General features: G+C 59.1%; 1 protein-coding gene across 1 annotated transcript in view; it reads left to right on the forward strand.

The window, feature by feature from the left end:
* The first annotated feature begins 646 nt into the window (after positions 1-646).
* IGSF9B (immunoglobulin superfamily member 9B) overlaps positions 647-17,600 on the forward strand; it is a 40,767-nt gene continuing 23,813 nt past the window's right edge. The window contains 12 exon segments of the mRNA XM_045556267.1: positions 647-738; positions 740-951; positions 2,655-2,801; positions 8,191-8,342; positions 8,667-8,784; positions 9,949-10,090; positions 10,406-10,551; positions 13,005-13,147; positions 13,465-13,605; positions 13,692-13,808; positions 14,011-14,161; positions 15,285-15,396. Coding sequence (XP_045412223.1) covers positions 683-738; positions 740-951; positions 2,655-2,801; positions 8,191-8,342; positions 8,667-8,784; positions 9,949-10,090; positions 10,406-10,551; positions 13,005-13,147; positions 13,465-13,605; positions 13,692-13,808; positions 14,011-14,161; positions 15,285-15,396 — 1,637 coding nt within the window. The 5' untranslated portion in view covers positions 647-682.

Here is a 17,600-nt window from a genome sequence, read left to right on the forward strand (position 1 = left end):
GCTGGTGGATTTGGGGCCAGGCAGTGGGGGGCGGCAGGCCCCTCCCGCTCCCCCTCTTCAGCAGGGCTGGCGCACACTGTCGGGAAGGAGGGGCCGGGCCAGCTGTGGGGTTTTCCCTCTGGTGTTGCCATGGGCAGCCTCGGCTTAGCTTGTCAGGGAATCCCTGCTCCTGCGTGGAGTACCCTTGTGTTGTGCAGCGCACATCCGGCAGGGCTGGGGGCGGGCACAGGAGGAGGGCTGGCTCTGCCGTCTCCTACCAGGCTCTGCTGGGAAGCGTCCTGGTTCAGGAAGAACATTCCATGTTCACAGGCAGCTGCAGCTGGGCAGGGCCACGGGCCTCCATGGAGAGGGCTGAGGCCCCTCCGCCTCTGTGTCTATGAGTCCTTATAATTCTAGGGGGTTGTCAGAGGGGGGCAGGGGCGTGATTATACCTGCTGCTCTTTGGGGCTGGGTAGGGAAGGTCTGGCTTGCAGGACCGAAGGGAATAGCTCCCCTCTCCTTCCTTCCCCTTTCCCTTCCCCCCAGATTTGGGGGTGCTTGGGCCCCAGGAAGGGGCAGGTGTGAGCAGAGGGGTGGAGAAGGGGAGGGGGTGCTCTTGGGACCCTCGGGGGAGGGCAGGGTGGGTGGCGGGCGCAGGGGCCAACGGAAGGCAGCCGCGAGGAGTGGGGGGCAGCCCTGTGACATGGGCATGGAGCTGCCAGGGCAGGGTCTCTTTGTCACCTCCTTTCTGTGTCCCACTGGCTGTCCCGCCAGGCGCCCACGGCCTGCGAGAGGAGCCCGAGTTTGTGACTGCGAGAGCCGGGGAGTCTGTGGTCCTGCGATGCGACGTGATCCACCCGGTGACGGGACAACCCCCGCCCTATGTCGTAGAGTGGTTCAAGTTCGGGGTCCCTATCCCTATCTTCATCAAGTTTGGCTACTACCCGCCCCACGTGGACCCCGAGTATGCAGGTAAGGTTTGGGTGCTGGGCTTCCCTTCCTGGGCCTTGCTGTCCCTTCTGCCCGGCCCCCAGTGGTCACCAGGAGGTCACAGGCTCCTCCGCCCTTCTCTCTCTCTATTGCCTCTTATCTTTTCCTGACGGCTCTTATCTCCCCTCTTCACAGTCTGTGTCTTTTTCCTCTGATCCTCTGTACTCTGGTAGGTTTTAATTAAGTGGTGGGAGGAGAGGGACTGGGAGGTGATGCAGACATACAGCCCTTCCAGGGAGCACAGCCCAGGGGCTGGAGAGGCTGGTGGGCAAGAGCGAGGACAGTGGGGAGCAGCCCCTGCCGGGCAGAAGCTGAGTCAGCGCCGCCTCCCTGTGCCAGGTGTGGCCGCGGCAGCAGGGGCAGGATTTGCTCTGTCTGGCTTGCTCTGAAGTTGGGGCGCCCTCCCATCCCTGAGCCCCCTGCTGTCTGTGTGGCTGGCGGGCACCTGGGCTCTGCCACGCCGCGCCCCCCTTCTCCTGGCCCTGCTTGTGTCTTACTTGGCACTTACTCCCACCAGCGGTGGCCTCGCTGTGACTCACTGCTGCCGCCTGCCCCCAGCCTGTGAGGAGCAGGGCATGGGGGATGCGTGTGCATGTCTGTGTGTGTGAGAGAGAGAGAGAGAGAGAGTATGAGAGAGTGAGAGTGTGTTGGGGTTGAGAGGAAGAGAGCAGAGAGGAAGGACGCGGCCTTGACTTTTACCTTTGCTTGTGGCTTCTGAGTCTGAGTGCTTCCGTTTCTGCCTTTCCTCTCCTGTGCTGTGTCTCTTGCCCTGTTTTTGGCGAGGGTTGGTTTTGATGGTCTGGTTTTTGGGCAGATTGCCAGTGTCCAGACAGGGAGGAAGGCAGAGGAGGGCGTGGTAACTGGCTCTGGCTAAGGGTAGGAGGGGAGGGGCTGACCCCCGAGGGCTGCTCCGCCCTGCTGCCGGGGAGGAGGGGGCGACCCTGGTTTTTTCCTTGCCAGGAGCCAGAGAAGGACAGCATCCTGCTGGGGGCGAGGGTGGAGTTAAGGAAGGTGGCTCGGGGCTCTCTGCTCTGCCTGCCCACCCTTTCCTCATCCCGGGGGTTTAAGGGCCCCACTGCCCTCGGTTCCTAGAGTTGCTGAGCTTTGGTAGGATGTGTTGTCCCTCTGGCACTGGCAGCAGAACTGGGAGGGGACCCTAGCATCCAGCCCGCAGCCTGCCTTCCCTCTGCCCTGCAGAGGGTGAAGCCAGGTGAGGCCGTCCTGGGCACCCAGCCGGGGCAGTGATACCACTTCACCTGACCAGAGGTGCTCCAGGGCCCGCCGGAGGCCCCATCCTCTTCTGTTGGCACCCTCTGTCCGCCGCCCCCTTCATCTCTTCTCAGCTCTGTATCCATCATACCTTACCTTGGGCCCGGGAGATCTCCAAAAGAATGGAAGTATTCTAAGGAACTGAGGCTTTTCTCAGTGCCAAACACATTGAGTTGCCGTTGCCGGCTGGGGCAGGGCCAGCTGGGGAGGGAGAGTGGCTCCATGGCCAAGGCATAGTGCCTTTGCCTTTGCCACCTGCTGCCGGAGGTGGGTGCCAGCTGTTATTTTGGGGCCCTGCCATGGGAAATGGTGTGAAGGTTATGATGGGTCCCCTGCCTTTGGCTGGGGTGGGGGCTGGGAGCTGCTGGCCTTTGCCCTGATGGCCTCTGGGGCTTTTGTCCACTCTGTTCCCCCAGGCCGGGCCAGTCTCCACGATAAGGCATCCTTGCGGCTGGAGCAGGTTCGCTCCGAGGACCAGGGCTGGTACGAGTGCAAAGTGCTCATGCTGGACCAGCAGTATGACACCTTCCACAACGGCAGCTGGGTCCACCTCACTATCAACGGTGCGTATGGGCCGCCTCCATGGGGGGCCCAGGAACACTGCTTCTGAGGGCTGCCCTGGGGAAGCCCCTCTCCTGCCTGCTCCGTGTCCCTCCCCTTGCTGCAGTGGTAGTGGGGGGGATGGGGGCGGGGGGAGGCCTGGCCCTGTGAGCTATCAGCTGCCTGCTCCGGTGCCCCCTTGGTTGTCCTGGCCTTGGGCTCAGGTGCCCCCTTGGTTGTCCTGGCCTTGGGCTCAGGTGCCCCCTTGGTTGTCCTGGCCTCGGGCTCAGCAGGGGGTGCACAGGAGGGGCAGCTCCCTGTGCGCATGGTGCTGCCAGAGTCCCATAGACGGAGGAGGGAAGCTGTTTCTTGAAACCAGGAAGGTTAAGGCTCTGTGGAGGCAAAATCAGCCCCTGCTGGGATCATTTCCCAGCCTTGGGACGGCCCTGATAGCCCACTCCCCTGTGGAATCCCTGCAGTCCCACCGTTGGTCTGTCTTCTTGGGTTGATATTGTGGCTCCTCGTTCAGCGTGTTCCCTTGAGGAGTATGTGCTGAGGGTCTGTTGCGGGCCAGCCCTGCCCCCGACGACGGGTAGACCACGGTGAGCAAACCCGCACACGGTCCCTGCGCTAGTGGGCTTCCCCAGCTGACAGAGCGTGAGGAGCCTGGGAAGAGTAGCAGTTTTAATGGCTGTCAGCTATTTATAGCTCAGGCTGGATGAATTGTGCTGTGTGTGGATGCTTTGCCAGCGTCGGGTGAGGGCCAGGGGCCGGGTGAGCCTGCTGAACCTTGGGGCTGCTGTGACGGCACTGGGGGCTGGGCCCTTGGGGTCCCCTCCGAGGGTAGGCTCCCCTATGTGGCCCGGGGAGTCCTAACTGGGAGGCGGTACTCTGGAGGAGCCAGAAGCTGGAACCGTGGCGAAAACATGAAGGAGAAGTGGTCTCCACAGTGGAGGGGAGCGGGTTTTCCATTCTGTTTTGCTTCATTTTTTTGCCAGACCCTTATTCTTTACTCAGTTGATGACAAAAATGTATTCAGCCATCACTGTGTTGCAGACACTGTACTAGTCATTGCGGCTTTGACAGTGTTGGTGCTGGCATGTGCCACATGCAGCTAGGTCCTTATGGTTTTGATGTCTGAGACTGTAGGTGCTGGGGTTGGGAGAGAGAAACTGGTGTTGCTCTTGGCTTGGAAGCTCCTGTCGACATTGGCCTGCCGTGAAGGGTGGCTCTGTCCTCCCTACCTAGTGGGGCTCCTTCTGGTCTGGGTACCTGTCCAGGGTCCTGGAGGAACAGAGGGTTTTATATTGTAGCAAGACCACTGGACTGTAGGGGCCTCCAAGATGGTGGCCCCACATCCACGTTGGTCTAGCCTGCCCACCCACCCTCCACATGGGGTGCAGTTGGCTCCTGTCCATCAGTCCCGACAGACTGATTGGAGACATATTTTACATCTTGGGTGGGTTGTCCCTACCACCCAGCAAGCTTTTGAGTCAACCCCTTTTGATGCCAGCTGTTGTGTGAGCAAGGAATGAAAACTCATCTGAACAGTAACCCAAGCACAACATAATTAGGAAGGTAAATCTGCTGCTACAAGCTTGCCTGGATGAGCACCAGGCCCAGAGTTCCCCCGCTACTTCCTTTCTCTCCTGTGCCCTTTCCTAAACGGGGTGGAAATCATCTCGTGGGCTGCCTGCTTTCCTTTCACATCGTCCTGGCTGGTAGCGTCCACTTCAGGAACCCAAGACACCGAGCATTCAGTGGACACGCATGGGATGGAAAAGTAGAATTTAGTTTGGAATTGTGTGCCCTGTAGCATCTCTGTTTCCGCTTGTGCGAGTGGGGGTGGATTCTTTGGGAATTCCTGATTGCTTGGAGTGGGGTGAGCGTGGAGCAAGACCCTTAAAGGACCTGGATGGTGTCTCGAGCTCACGGTGTGTTAGCCGTTTGATCCGGGCAAGGGAAGTCACCTCTTTGAGTTCAGCTGCATCTGTTACAAAAACCAATGCCCATTTACAGAGCTGTTGTGAGGATTAAATGAAATGCTGTGTGAGGAAGTGTCTTGCAGTGTCCAGAACATTAATTACATGTGGGTAATTATGTGAGATGCTGGCCATCCTCCTTCTCAAGAGAGAAAAACATAAAGTCAGATGAAAACTGAATAGCAGGGACAGCAGGCCTGGAAGAGGCAGAGGGCTTTGGTAGTTTAAAAGTCCTTGTGAATCCATCAGTGACTGTCCATTCAAAGCACACTTTGGATGTGCACCTGTGGCAGGCTGTGAGGGTGCAGCAGCAGGCACGACCCAGTCCTGGCTCTTAAGGAGAGGTCAAGTCCAGAGAGGACCTGCAGTGTGGCTTTGAGAGCACAGAGGGGAGCGAGCTGCTCTGGAGAAACGGCCTGAGCTCAGGCCGGCCAGGGCAGGAGACAGCCAGGTGCAGGTGGGAGGTGGGAAGGGGACTCCTGGCAGAGGGAGGGAGCAGCACAGTCAGGGAGTCTGGGCAGGGTGTTCCTGTGGCCACGCTGGCAGAAGAGCTGGGCCCGGGACATTGCCTGCTGCAGGCTGGAGAACCAGGGCTGACGGTGGAGCATGTTTTGCCGAATCAAGGAGCCTACCTGCGCACAGGTAGAGCAGAATAGACACTCCTAAGGTAAAAGAGAGGTCTCTCTGCTGCTTTCCCTTGTGCCCAAGTTCTGAGGTTCGTTTCATCATAAATATTTCCATTATTGAAGGAAAGAATCCAAGCACCGGCATTCCATCGCTTCCAAACCGGAATGTTTAATGTCGGCATTTTCTGACAGGGATCACCTTTGGAAAGTGAAAGGCCAGTGAAAAATTAGAATTACAAATTGACTCATTCTCCTTCTGTGTTTTCTTTGAAGACCAGTTGGGTGGAAACAAGCCCAATTATTTCTTTATCACACATAAAATACCCGAGAAGCCCAAGCCAAGGTTTGCTTTAGGTTGGTGAATTGGTGGAGGAGAGGCCAGCCTGTTTCTAACCTGCACTATTAATTATAGGGCACTCGTGAAAAAGAATTAAGCCTGGAAGTGCAGCTGGCAAACTAACATCTAATTCAGTAAATAATTGAGAGTCAAACCATTATTTTCCTGAAAACTCGAAATTGTTCAAAGTACTTTCCTGATTAGCACCTAAATAATAAAGTAATTATGTAATTAGTAAGTAATTTGTCACTTCAGGATGTAAATTTAATTTATTATCTTTTCTTTTAAGCTCGACACCAGAGGTAATCTGGCCGTGGCTGTGTTAACTGTGTTTCGGGGGCCAGGCCGGGCGAGGAGGGCTTTCTGGGAGATGCGCACACACTGCCGGGGAAGAGAGGCCGCAAGCTGGGATTCTAGGGTCCCGGTACAAGGACGTGAAAGGACTTTTTATCATTATTTTTAGTATGTTCTTAGATATTGGATGAGAATTGATTTTCTTGAGAACGTGTGTTGTCTGGGTTTTTGTGTGTGAAGGGTGCTGCTTAATGCCTTCAATGGTCACTCTCCACATGCCCCGTGTGCCCACACTGAGCTGTGGGTTTTGAAGGTTGTGGATCACGGTGGTCATGCTCTTAAGTAGTTGTATGTGTTTGCATTTGTGTTGGCCTGTGGGTGTGCATATGTGTGCACCCTTCACTCCTTTGTTTGTTTCATTCGCTTGTTCACTGGACAAACGTTTGTAGAGTGCACTGCTGGATCTAGGAACTGTGCTGACGGCTGGGCACACAGTGGTGCTACGCAAAAGAAGCCTGCTCTCAGGGAGCCACCCTTGTAATAAGCAGACAGATAAGAAGCAGGGAAACAAATACATATTTTCCAGCACCAGGGACTGCGGGGATCGCTCCTGCTGCCCACTGCCCTGCCTCCGTGTCCCCAGCTGCCCTCCTGACTTCTGGCTGGTGAGCGGCACAAGGCTCTGACTCCTCCAGAGACAAGATCATTCCTTGCTACGGATTTAAAAAGAGCATCCTTTGTCCCTCCTTTGTGTCTCTGGCTTGGGCTTTGCTGGGAGAAGGGTGGGTAGGGTGTGTGAGTGAGTGAGAGAGAGAGGAAAGAAAACAGAACAGTGCGAGGGAGTAGAGAATGCTGGAGTACCATCTTAGATGGATGGGCTGAGCAAGCAGTGTTGTCGCAAAGACTTGCATGAACCGAAGGAGCCAGATGTGGGTACAGCATTCCGGGCAGGAGAGCAGCAAATGCAGAGGCCCTGAGGGCGGAAGATCTTGGCACACTGGAGGGAGACAAGGAAGGCCTGCATGGCTAGAACGCAGTGGAAGGGAGAATGCGGGCCTACAGCACTCCGCCTAGTTCTCAGGGCAGGGCTGTGGGGGAGAGGAGACGGCTCCCAAAGCTCCTCAGTGGTGCGGCTAGTGGGGAGATGATCGTGATGGGGGTAGTAATGGCGGGATGACCAACATTTTACGAGATACTTTTCACAAATATGTATTCCTTACGTCAATTCTGGAGGAGAGATGGTTTAGATGAGGCCCAGAGAGGCTGAGTGAGCTCCCCAAGATTACGACAAGTGGCAGGCTAGTGCTTGAACTTGGGTTCTGAGCTTTGCTCTGGGCCTCTGGGCTGGCATTCAGGAATGGGGGCCTCCTTGCCATTTCGGAAGACCCGGAAGATGGTGGGACTGATGGTCCAAGGGGTTAAGGTTGACTGGATTGCTTCTACAAGCAGCTCAGACAAATGAGTCTCTTCAAAGCCGATTATCCAAACAGGATGGAGTTTTAATCAAATCTCCAATGAGGGGGGAGATAACCTGGCACAGGCAGAGGGGACTCGGGAAGGGAGGAGCCTGCAGAGTGGGGTGTCCACTTTCACCCACGGGAGCCAGAGAGGGTGGAAGGGGGATGATTTTCTCGGCAGAATCTGGGAAAAGTAAGACTCCTTGTAGCCTTGGCCTGTGATCTGTGTTAGGCCCAGACAGGGCTCAGATGGCAAATGTCCGGGAAATATGGGGACCTGGCGGAGCTGGGGTTCAGGAAGTAGGGGCTCCTGTGTATGAGGAATAATCCTGAGGAGAGAGGCTGAAGGGTGATAGGATAGTCTGGGGAGCCGGCGTCCAACAAGTGTCCTGGAAGGGCCAGGAGAGAGCCCTGTCATTGACGTCGTGTCTCCAGTGTGGAGCACAGCACCTTTCCTGTAGTAGATGCTCGATAAACATCAGTTTATTGTGGAGGCACTAGGCATGGTGGAAACCGTGTAAACTTTGGACCCGGCCAGGCTGAGTCTGGATGCAGGTCTCTTCTCCTGCATAACATCCGGGGGTGAGTTTACTCCTCACCGCTGTGGGCTCCTCCTTGCACCGTGGAGCTGCACTGAGGATCGCACGCCGGCGGGCACTGCCTGCGGGCAGCCCCTTGGCTGATTCCGTCCTTCACTGTCGTGGTGTCCTTTGCAGCCCCTCCCACCTTTACAGAAACACCCCCCCAGTACATCGAGGCCAAGGAGGGTGGCAGTATTACCATGACTTGCACAGCTTTTGGGAACCCCAAGCCCATCGTCACCTGGCTCAAGGAGGGGACGCTCCTCGGTGCTAGTGGGAAGTACCAGGTGAGTGTGGCTCTAGGCTGGGGCCACAGCAGTTGCTCTTCCCCACCTCGCTCCCCTCCAAGGCGACCTCCCACTGCAGCCGGCCACTGACGCTGTGTGCACAGGCACAGAGGGGGTGGAAAGCCAACAGCTCAGCACGGCTGCAGGCGTCCTGTCTGTGTCGTTAGAGGGTGATCAGTGAGGCAGCTGCCCTCTGTATCCCCAGGTGCATGTGTCCCTGGGGCCATCTCCACTTCAGCATCTTCCATTGCATCCCTCTGCCTGAGAGTAGTGTCGGTGGGGCCCAAGGGTGGGTGCTGAGCTCCGTCCGTCCTTGTCCCCCAGGTGAGTGACGGCAGCCTGACGGTGACATCAGTCAGTAGGGAGGACAGAGGCGCCTACACCTGTCGAGCGTACAGCATCCAGGGGGAGGCTGTCCACACAACACACCTGCTTGTCCAAGGTAGGGATATTTCCTTGGACTCTTTTGTGGGACGTCAGCCCAGGTGAGCTATGGAGGGCATTTCCCCAGGGCACACTTGGCACAGCGGGGGGTGGGGTGGGGATGCAGCCCGTGAGGAGCTGTGCGGGGCTCCTGTGTGCCGTGTGCCTACCCTCGGCTCCCGCACAGGCCTGCCTGCTGAAGGGCTGGGCCCAGAGGCTGTGGCCGGGCACCACACAGTGTGGCAGGGAGGCAGTGTGCTGCCTGGGCTTCTGGTTTCTCCCTCTGTCCAGATGGCATCCCTGCCATGCCTCCATCTCCCCAGGAGGGGAGACCTCCTTCAGGTCATCTATCCATTAGTGATGGCATCAATAAATATAGGAATTCAATCCAAGCCCCAGACAGTTAAATAACACTAAGGACATTTGGCAGAGCTGAGGTCTGTGCAGTCAGCACCAGGAGATGCCAGTCTGTCCTGCCTGGAGCCCCAGAGTCACTAAGGAGGGGCCGGGCACTGCCCCACATGGGGCAGCATCCGAGTTGAGGGGTCTGTGCAGAGCCCATAACCTGCTCTGCCACCTCACCCCTGCCTGCGAGAGAAACGCAGGGGAGGGTTGGCAGTGGCACATGCTCCTCCTGCCTCCTGCTCTGAGTGCAGAGCCACAGCCAGGTCAGAGGTCCCTGCAGCCTGGAGGGAAGCTGCCCGCCCTCAGGAGGCTCCAGCTGGTGCCTCTGTCTGGGCAACCAGCGCCAGGGACTGCAGGGATCGCGCCCACTGCCCACTGCCCTGCCTCTGCACCCCGGCTGCCCTCCTGACTTCCGGCTGGAGAGCGGCACAAGGCTCTGACTTCTCCAAAGACAAGATCATTCCTTGCTCTGGATGTAAAACGAGTGGCCTTTGTCCCTCCTGCGTGTCTCTGGCTCAGGCTCTGCTGGGAGCAGGAAGGGCAGGAAGGGTTTTGTGTGTGTATGTGAGAGAGATGGCTGGTCTGGGTGGCCGTGGGTGCAGGTGGCAGGTGTGGTGGAGACGGGGCTGGGAGACAGCATGTGGGAACGTCTCCGTGCCAATTGCCTGGGTTGTGCTGTCCCCAGCGTCCCTTCCTGGGGCACTCGGAGCTTCCTGGGAGGCTGGTGCTGTTGCCCTCCCCCTTCAGGTGAGGTGAGGCCTGTTCCTTGTCTCCCCAGGGCCGCCTTTCATTGTTTCCCCGCCTGAGAACATCACCGTCAACATATCCCAGGACGCTCTGCTCACCTGCCGGGCAGAGGCGTATCCCGGCAACCTCACCTACACCTGGTACTGGCAGGACGTGAACGTCTACTTCCAGAAGTGAGCACCCGACTCGGACCCTGTCACAGAGCCCCCACCCAGTTCCCGGGGGCAAGGCCCTGAGCAGAACCTGTGCCTGTACAGGTGCCCTCGGGCTCGGGAAGCGTGGAGAGGCGGGCGGTCCAGCCAGTGTCCCCATGCTAAGGCCACAGTCTGCACGGAGGGGCTTTGAGGGAGGGGCCTGGGAATGCCAGGGGGCCCGAGGGCTAGGGGAGGTGGAGGTGACCCGATGCCACCTTGCTCTGGTGTCTGTGGCGGGACCCCCTTCTCCCACGTGCCAACACCTCCCCCCACGTCTCCTTGCTGGCTTTGCAGTGACCTGAAGCTGCGGGTGCGCATCCTGATCGATGGAACCCTGATCATCTTCCGGGTGAAGCCAGAGGACGCAGGGAAGTACACCTGCGTCCCCAGCAACAGTCTGGGGCGCTCCCCCTCTGCCTCAGCCTACCTGACGGTGCAGTGTGAGTAGGGGTGCGGGAGCTCCAGAAGGTTCAGGCCCAGTTGGCCAGACTGCAGGCTGGAGGGCAGCGGACACGAAGCACCATTCGGGGGGATGAGGGAGGAGGAAGGATGAGAGAGGAGGAAGGATGAGGGAGGAGGAAGGATGAGGGAGGAGGAAGGACCAGGGAGGAGGAAGGATGAGGGAGGAGGAAGGACGAGGGAGGAGGAAGGATGAGCGAGGAGGAAGGGGGCAGCTCAAGAGGAGGCCGAGGCCCTGCTGGGCAGGAGGGTGGCCCGGCACTTGCTGGTGTGTGCTGTGGGCGGGCATCGCTGTGTGTGCCAGCCAGTTCACCTCAGCAGCTGCGCTTAGGCTGGGCTCGAGGAGAAGAGAAACGGGCGCTCTGGGCAGTTGTTCTGAACAGTTGTCCCCGGGCTGGACGCCGGTGCCACCTCTGTACCTTGAGTGGTTGCTCTTTTCTCGGGGGACTGAGGGAGCGCAGCCCGGAGCTGGGGCAGGGCTAGGTTTCCCGCCGGCCACGCCCCCTGCCGTTCTGTGCCATGGATGTGGCCGGCATGGCCAGCGTGGCCAGCAAGGGCCAGAGGGCCCTCTCCGGGGCTGTCTCGATCGAGCTGTCATGCCTGCTTCCTGGGCGCCCTTCTCTGGGGTTCCCAGAGATGCAGATGAACGAGCTGCTCCTCACCCAGAGCAGTCGTGGGCTTTTGTTGAGCACAATAATTCTGTTTGCTAATCTTCAGTGCTGGGAAGGCCAGTCGCTCTCCCACCCCCTGGCAAGCTGAGCATGTGTGTGAGAGGGAAGGATGAGTAATGAAGATTAATGTCTTCCTTTTGATTTTCGGATGGCCCTGTCACTCAGGCAACAAAGGCCCCACGCTGCTGCTGTAGGTGACACTCACTCTCCGTCATTCAGGGCTGGTGTGGGAGGAGTGCTTACACCCAGAGGGGCAGGGGTGAGAAGTGGCAGAGTCTGCAGACGTGGCCCGGGGTCAGCACAGGAGCTGAGGACAAGTAGGGAAACCGTTGGTGGCCCCAGAGGCAGAGCTCGTCTGATAGCTGCCTGGAGCTGGGTGTTTGCGCACAGCGCCGTGGCGTGGTCATGGCGGTGGGGCTGAGAGGGACCCCCTGAGCCCCGAGGACCCCCAACCTCGCATTCTCACCGTTTTCTCTTCGCGATGGAGCACGTTTCTCTGCTTCACTGTCAACAACGTAAAAGTACGCTTAGCGTGCAGTGTTGTCAGTGCCAGGCATCACAGCCGTGAGCCCAGGGCCGCAGGTCTAGCGCACCCGGCCGCAGTGAGAGGAGGAGTCGAGGCATTGCTGTGAGTGAATTAGGACGTGCCCCGAGTCGGGCTGGAGCGGCCAGAACTGAAGGGAGACCTGCCCCTCGGAGGAGCGTCCCATCCCTCGGGGCAGGCTGCCGGCTGTGCCACCTGGGCAGGAAGGTGGCCGTGGTGGGGCGGGGAGCCGATGGGAGGTGGTCCTGGGGTGCCGAGCCCAGCTGGGATGAGACCCCAGCCGCCGTCCGTCCGTCTGTCTGTCTGTCGGGAGGTGTGCATCGGTCTCCTCGTCTCTCCCGGCGCCAGCACCACCCACTCCTCCTTGTCCTTTTTTACCTCCTTCCTGCCTTCAAAGAAAAGCCAGGGGGTTGAGATTTACAGGTGGGTGAGACGGGGATCTTTATTTCCGCTAAAAAGCAGTGTTCAGAGTATTTCTCATTCATAAACCCTTTGAAAACCTTGGAGGAGAGAAAAAAAAACTCTACCATACAAAAGTAGGAAGCTATGTCTAAATATATAACCGGGCCTGGTATTTATGTAATGCTGTTCTCTGAAGAGCTCGGAATGCTCAACAGATACCAGCTCATTCATCCTTATTGCCGCCTTAGTTCTGCGTCCTTCTCCTCCGTGGCCCTCAGGGGAAGTTGGGGAGAATCGAGAGGAGGTGACTCAGGCTGGGTGGCAGGATGTGTGGGGCCCTCTCGCCGCTCTCCTGAGGGCCTTTCGTCTGATCTGTGGGCAGGGTTGATTCTGCATTTCAGCTGCAGAATCAGATGGGGAAACCAAGGCCTAGGGAGACTGGACAAACAGCAGAATGGAGAGGAGGAGGAGCACCCTCTTGTGCTTACACCCGCGATGGCCTTACGCGGAGAACCAACGGCTGCCCAAGAGAGACTTTGGGGAAAGGAGCCGTTGGGAAAGGGTGTGGGCATGTGTTGGCCTAGGGGCTCAGGGTCTAGGGGCTGAGGACGATGGACGTGGAGAGTCCTTGCCTGACGGGCAAAGCATTTAAGGAGCACTCTGGACGGGGCAGGCTGGAGTGTGCCTTTGGGGGCCTCCAGGCGCTGGGAACAGCAGCCCTGCCCATCCGGGCTTGTGTGCGGGCTTGCCCCCTGCCTGACTTCTCACTTGGTGCCCCGTGTCTGTCTTCTCTCCCACCCACGCCAACTCTCTGCAGACCCTGCCCGCGTCCTCAACATGCCCCCTGTCATTTACGTGCCTGTGGGGATCCATGGCTACATCCGCTGCCCTGTGGATGCAGAGCCGCCGGCCACCGTGGTCAAGTGGAACAAAGACGGCCGTCCCCTGCAGGTCGAGAAGGTGCTAGAGAGACGCATGCTGGGGTTCAGAATGAGAGGCCCCTCCTGACACTGAGGTGCTGCCTCTGGGGCCTGGTTTTCTGCCAGGACTTTCCTGCCCCCTCCAGAATCTCTGGGAAGACAAAGAGCTGCTTCCGTAGGGGTCTGTAGTCCGGCAGGAGCTTTGCTGTTCCCCCGGGATGCCAGGCGATGCCCGCCCCAGCTGGAGCAGGGGTTCAGTCTGGTGTTGCCTGCGCAGCTCAGATCCAGCCTGGAGGGGGAGCTGGGACAGGTGCCCACTCCCTGACCGCGTTCCCTGCTCTGCTGTCTGTCCGGCAGAACCTAGGTTGGACCCTGATGGAAGATGGCTCCATTCGAATTGAGGAGGCCACAGAGGAGGCTCTTGGCACTTACACCTGTGTGCCTTACAACACCTTGGGGACCATGGGCCAGTCTGCTCCTGCACGGCTTGTCCTGAAGGTGAGGCCCCAGGGCTGTGAGCGGCTTGCATGTGCACGGGCACCCGAACACCCGACTTCACGGGTGTGCCTGTGCCCTCCTCCCAGGACCCCCCGTATTTTACGGTGCTACCAGGCTGGGAGTACAGGCAGGAAGCTGGCCGGGAGCTGCTCATCCCCTGTGCGGCCGCAGGGGACCCCTTCCCTGTCATCACATGGAGAAAGGTACCTGGGCTCCGGAGTTCCTGGGGCCGTGGGGGAGGTGGCGGGGACCTGGTGCTGGTTCTGTTCTGGATCCTCTCTGAGCAGCGAGGGGACTTCCCAGAGCAGTGGGCACTCTGGAGCAGGGGCAGCATCGGGTTTGGTGGCTTCTCCCCTCACCTCCGTTTCTGTCCCTGCCCTCTTCCCTGCCCCCTTCTTGGCCAAGGTAGGGAAGCCCAGCAGAAGCAAGCACAACGCCCTGCCCAGCGGGAGTCTCCAGTTCCGCGCCCTGAGTAAGGAGGACCACGGGGAGTGGGAATGTGTCGCCACCAATGTGGTCACAAGCATCACTGCCAGCACCCACCTCACCGTCATCGGTACGCGGCCGGCAGAGGTCCGGGTGCTGGGTGCTGGGGGTGTCCCATGGTGACTGTCTGTACTCTGCGGTGTCTTTCTGAAGTCAGTCCAGCCCCTGAGCCCAGAGTCCAACGCGTGGAGCCCTCGCCCCGTGTGGGCTCTGTAAGGGAAGGTCTTATCCTTGGGGAGGTCGTCTCCTGGCGGGCGGAATGCACCCAGCACCCCCTCTGGTGCAGAAAAGAGGCAGCTGTGTAGCTGGCAGTGACTGTGGACACGCCCAGCTGAAGGGCCAGGGAGCAAGCTGGACAGACTGGGACGCAGAGGAGTGGGCCGTGCGGCACCTTGGACGGGGACGCTGAGCTGAGACCTGTGGCCTGGGGCTGGGTGGGGGGACGTCTCTCCCTGGTGTTCCCATTTTTGATGGCCTGAGGTAGGTGTCCCCAGGACCTCGCCTGCCCCTGCAGCCTGTGCCTCTGTGTCCTGACAGCTATGACTGTAACCACAGCCAACACTTTTGAGCTGTTACCAGCAGTTTTAGGCTCTGTACCCACGGAGCGTCTGCAGCCCTCACCATTCACAGTTCAGGAGGTGGGCGCTCATGTTTCCCCCATTTATGCTCTTGGAAACCGAGGCTGGCGTGGCTCGAACCCCTTTCCTGGGTCACGTCACTAATAAGTGCTGGGCCCAGGACTCAAACCCGAGTTGAAGTTCTTACCTGCTGTGTCGTGCTGCCTCTCAGCCAGGGTTCAGGTGGAATGTGGCTGTCTCGTGAGGCCAGAGAGCTTTGCAGGAGATGGGACTTTTCAGCTTTCCCTGGGACTTTAGGGGACAGTGTTTCTAGCTTGCCTGAGGAACACAGGATTTGGGTCTGGGATAAGGAGCGTTCTGGTTTTCCTTTGGCCGGCATTCCTGATGCTCATGCGATCTAGTCCCACCAGACTGCACAGTGGGGTGGGCTTCCCTCCACAACCCCGCTAACCAGCAGGGTCAGGGAGCCAGCACGGACAGCATCCCCTCGTCCCCCAATAATGTCACTTGCAGTATTGCATGTTGCTGCCACCGGGGCTCCCCGCAATGAGACTGGGCCCCCAGCACCACAGGGCCAGTTCTCTTCAGTCTGAGGGGTCTCCGCTTGGCTTCCAGGCACCAGCCCCCATGCCCCGGGCAGTGTCCGGGTCCAGGTCTCCATGACAACTGCCAACGTGTCCTGGGAACCCGGCTATGACGGAGGATACGAGCAGACATTCTCAGTTTGGTACGGACCTCTGTGAGTCACCCCCGCATGCTTTGCTCTCTGCTTCCCCCCTCCCCGCCCCGACGGCAGGCGGTCCCACGTGGGGGGAGGCGGGGGACACGGCTCCTCTCCTGCCAGACCTGCAGACAGCGAGGTGGGCCGAGGCAGCGACCAGTTCTCGTGGATGACGCCTGCCTGTGGTCTGTGAGGGCCTCTGGACGGGCTGTGTCCCCAGCCCTGCAGGTTGGGGTGCCCATCTGGGCTGTGGCCTGAATCGCCCAGGACTCTCTGCTGCCCCTCCCGGCTGGTCCCCTACCCCCTGTTTCGTGCCCTACTTCATTCCTCTAGGTTCCTCTGGAGTCTGGGAGAGACTCCTAATCCATGAGAGCTTTGTGGAATAGCCCAGCCTGAAGGGAGGAGTCTAATTTGCATTCTGTCCCTTCCCCAGGGGTCCCAGAACCCAGAGTGGAGAAGTGATGCTCCCTTCCTGGGTGTGTTCAGCAGCGGCACTTTCTCTCTAGGACCGTGTGTTTCTTTCTTGCTTTTATTCCTTGTTGTGAACGTAGCCAGGTGCAGTGATTCGAGAGTGTTGCCCAAACCTTAGGGGACATAGAAACCTCAAAAATGCATGAATCAGGGTGAGGACAGGAGGCCCAGGAAAGGAGGAAAGAGAGGCCCAGCTGACTTCCTCCCATCACCCCAGGGCTGCTCTCTCCCCACACTCCTGTCCCGAGCCAAGAGCTGTGGCCACCTGCCTCGTGGGTGACACCTTTAGGCGGGGAGGACAAGCCCCCTCGCCGCCTCCTTCAGGCTTGTCTCACCTGGGCTTATGCTTCCAGCCAGGCCCAGCCAGAGCCTGGGGAGGAGGAAAAATGGGACTCCAGAGGGGAGCTCAGGGGGATTCAGGAGACCCTCGATACACTTTCAACAGCAAGGGAGGTTGAGAAGGGGACCTCCTTGTTGCCCGTCAGAGTGGTTTGGTGCCAATTTCCTGGGCATCTTGAGTTCTGGAGAGGTGAACGCATCTGCAGGGTGGCAGTTGTAACCCGGACACTCTCCCACCGCTTTGTCCTTATTCCTCCCGCAGCAGGGTGGGGGACTCCTCAAAAGCCTGCCCGGTGGCTGCTGCAGGTCGTGGTGCTGCCAGGCGGCTGCATGGCCAGGGGAGGGGCGTTTGGCATGGCCAAGCCATCTGTGGGGATGCCCGAGTGGGAGGTCTGGCGTAGACAGGGGCTCCCTTGCTGCTTGTGGCTCGCCGCACGCTGCTGCTCATCTGCATCGCTCCATCACGCCACTCCCTGCTTCAGTGCCCCGGCGGGAAGGGCGGGTGCCGGGGTTGGGGGAGGTCTCCTTGCCGCCTTTCTTTCTGACTGCCTCTAACCCCCCGTGTACTGACTCAGGCGTTTGGCACTAGCTTCTTTCTGCTGTGCTTTCTGCTGCCTCAGCTCACCCTCCTGGGCATACATGGTGGCAGCCTTGATACCTAGAGGGGAACCCGGTGGGCATCCACTGAGGTACAGCTCAGGGCTGCAGCAGAGGGCCACTCCCACGGGACAACGTCTCCCCCCTGCGGTGACTGGCGGCACTGCACCTGCCGCTGGCTGCTGTGTGGCTTTTTGGGAGGTGGGGGCACAGCCAGGGAAAGCCCTCACCCCTGGTTTCAGTACCCTCCACACGTGCTGTGACCTTGCCCTGCATTGTGATTTGTACCTCTGAAGGCCTTAGGGATCCTTGTCCCACTGCGGGGAGACCCTGGGCATTTTGTCACATGCCCTGGAGGTCCTCAGATGATCCAAATCGGACAGGACTGAGGGAGCCCTGTGGGTTACGCTGGGTCCCACTTTTGACTGTCGCTGGGAGGGTGGCAGCCAAGTCACCTGGGTTCCTTCCCTAGTCCTACCATTGCTGAGTTGTGCCTCTCCACCTTCTAGTGTTCATAGCCTCCCAAGGCAGAGCCCACTCTTGGGGCCACACCCAGGGCGGGATCCTCCCGCAGTGCGACTGGTGACATGACGAGCGTCGTGAGCGTGACTCACACCTCAGGGCCCTATCAGAGGAGGAGGCACCAGCCGCGGCTGGTGACCCGGCATCATGAGGATTGGCACAGCCACAGCCGGGCAGGTCTCCCGCCTCGGTCATCCCCTCTTCCTGCCCTTGAACCCGGGAACGCCAGGCCCACCCACTGCCTTCTCCATGAGGACCCTTGTGTGCACTCTCTTCTCTCC

This window comes from Lemur catta, chromosome 7, assembly GCF_020740605.2.
Source record: "Lemur catta isolate mLemCat1 chromosome 7, mLemCat1.pri, whole genome shotgun sequence".
In the NCBI taxonomy this organism is placed as follows: Eukaryota; Metazoa; Chordata; class Mammalia; order Primates; family Lemuridae; genus Lemur; species Lemur catta.